Raw genomic sequence first — 1,594 nt, 5'->3', positions numbered from 1 at the left:
TTTTTTTTTTTTTGAGATGGGGGTGGTTAATGGGTACAAAAAAAGTAGCCTGAATAAGACGTACTATTCGAGAGCACAACAAGGTGACTATAGTCAATAATAATTGTATATTTTAAAAGAACTTAAAAGAGTGTAACTGGATTGTTTATCACTCAAAGGATAAATGATTGAGGGTATGGATAACCCCATTCTCCATGATGTGCTTATTTCACATTGGATGCTTATATCAAAACATCTCATGTACCCCATAAATATATACACCTACTATATACCCAAAAACTTAAAATTAGACTGGGCATGGTAGCTCATGCCTGTAATCCCAGCACTTTGGGAGGCTGAGGCGGGTGAATCACTTGAGGTCAGGAATTTGAGACCAGCCTGGCCAACACGGTGAAACCCATCTCTACTAAAAATACAAAAATTAGTGTGGTGGCAGGCACCTGTAATCCCAGCACTTGGGAGGCTGAGGCAGGAGGGTCACTTGAACCTGGGAGGCGGAGGTTGCAGTGAGCCAAGATCACGCTACTGCACTCCAGCCTGGGTGGAGGTTCTGTCTCAAAAAAAATTTAAATTTAAATTAAAAAAAGGAATAAACAGTTTTTAACAATATGAATTATTTAAATTAGTATATATACAACATTGCCATCAATTTGGACAGTAGATGAATATAAAAAATAATAACATAATACAGTATATAATATTTGATTGTTTCTTTTTTCTTTTTTTTTTCCCAGTTGTCAAATGATCCTTTATTGAAATATTTTCCTTTGTGCTTAACTAGCTGGGCATTCCACAGCACCACTGTTGATGTCATCTGTGATGTCATGAGGGTGGCGGCCATCAACATAACAGCCCACCGACTGGGCAGTCCCCAGGATCTCTTTAATGGTTCCAGAGAGTTCTCTGGCTAAGGATCAGTGCTGCATCTGTCGAGCAATGTTGATGATCTCATCAAAAGTGATATTCCCACTGTGTTTAATGTTTTTCTGTTTCTTTCTGTCTCTTGATGGTTCCTTGAGGGCTTTGATGATCAGGGCAGAGGCAGAAGGCACCACCTCAATCTGGGCTTGTCTGTTCTGAATGGTTAGTTTCACTGTAATCCTCAGGCCCTTCCAGTCACCCGTTGCCTTGGCAATGTCATCACCAACGTGTTTTGGAGACAGACCCAGGGGGCCGATCTTGGGGGCCAGGGTAGAAGTGGCACCGGCTTGACCTCCAGTGCACCTCAGGTATACAACTTTGATCTCGTTGGGGTTGAACTTCGGTGGCATGGTGGAGGCGGCTGGTGTCCGATGAACCCGGATTCGGGACTACTGAAGAAAGTTGCACCTTGGCCTCCTCCAAGCCGAAAGCCGAGAGCTATTTTTTCTTTATTAAAGGCAGCTTGTTAAATGAATAAAAACATGATTTAATTTTCATATCTGTAGCTTCTAATAAAATTAATTTACATATCAGAAAAATAATTCACCGTCAGACAATGTGTTCAGGTTTTTGGCTCATAAATTAGGGGATCAGAAAGAAGCAGGAAATAAATAATTTGCCTCAGAAAGTCTTTTACAATGGAGGTGAACTTTGAATTGACTCCCAAAGCATG

At 41.0% G+C, this 1,594-nt stretch overlaps 1 protein-coding gene across 1 annotated transcript; it reads right to left on the bottom strand.

Annotated features, from left to right (window-relative positions):
* Positions 1-752: 752 nt before the first annotated feature.
* On the bottom strand, positions 753-1,356 carry LOC116481814 (large ribosomal subunit protein uL11-like). The gene has a single exon (XM_058427492.1). The coding sequence runs from the start codon at positions 1,269-1,271 to the stop codon at positions 915-917; it is 357 nt and encodes a 118-aa protein (XP_058283475.1). The 5' UTR covers positions 1,272-1,356; the 3' UTR covers positions 753-914.
* Between the last annotated feature and the right edge of the window lie 238 nt (positions 1,357-1,594).

Source organism: Hylobates moloch, unplaced genomic scaffold (genome assembly GCF_009828535.3).
Source record: "Hylobates moloch isolate HMO894 unplaced genomic scaffold, HMol_V3 SCAFFOLD_14, whole genome shotgun sequence".
In the NCBI taxonomy this organism is placed as follows: domain Eukaryota; kingdom Metazoa; phylum Chordata; class Mammalia; order Primates; family Hylobatidae; genus Hylobates; species Hylobates moloch.
Note: the sequence above shows the minus strand (reverse complement) of the source record. Positions and strands in the feature narration are given on the sequence as shown.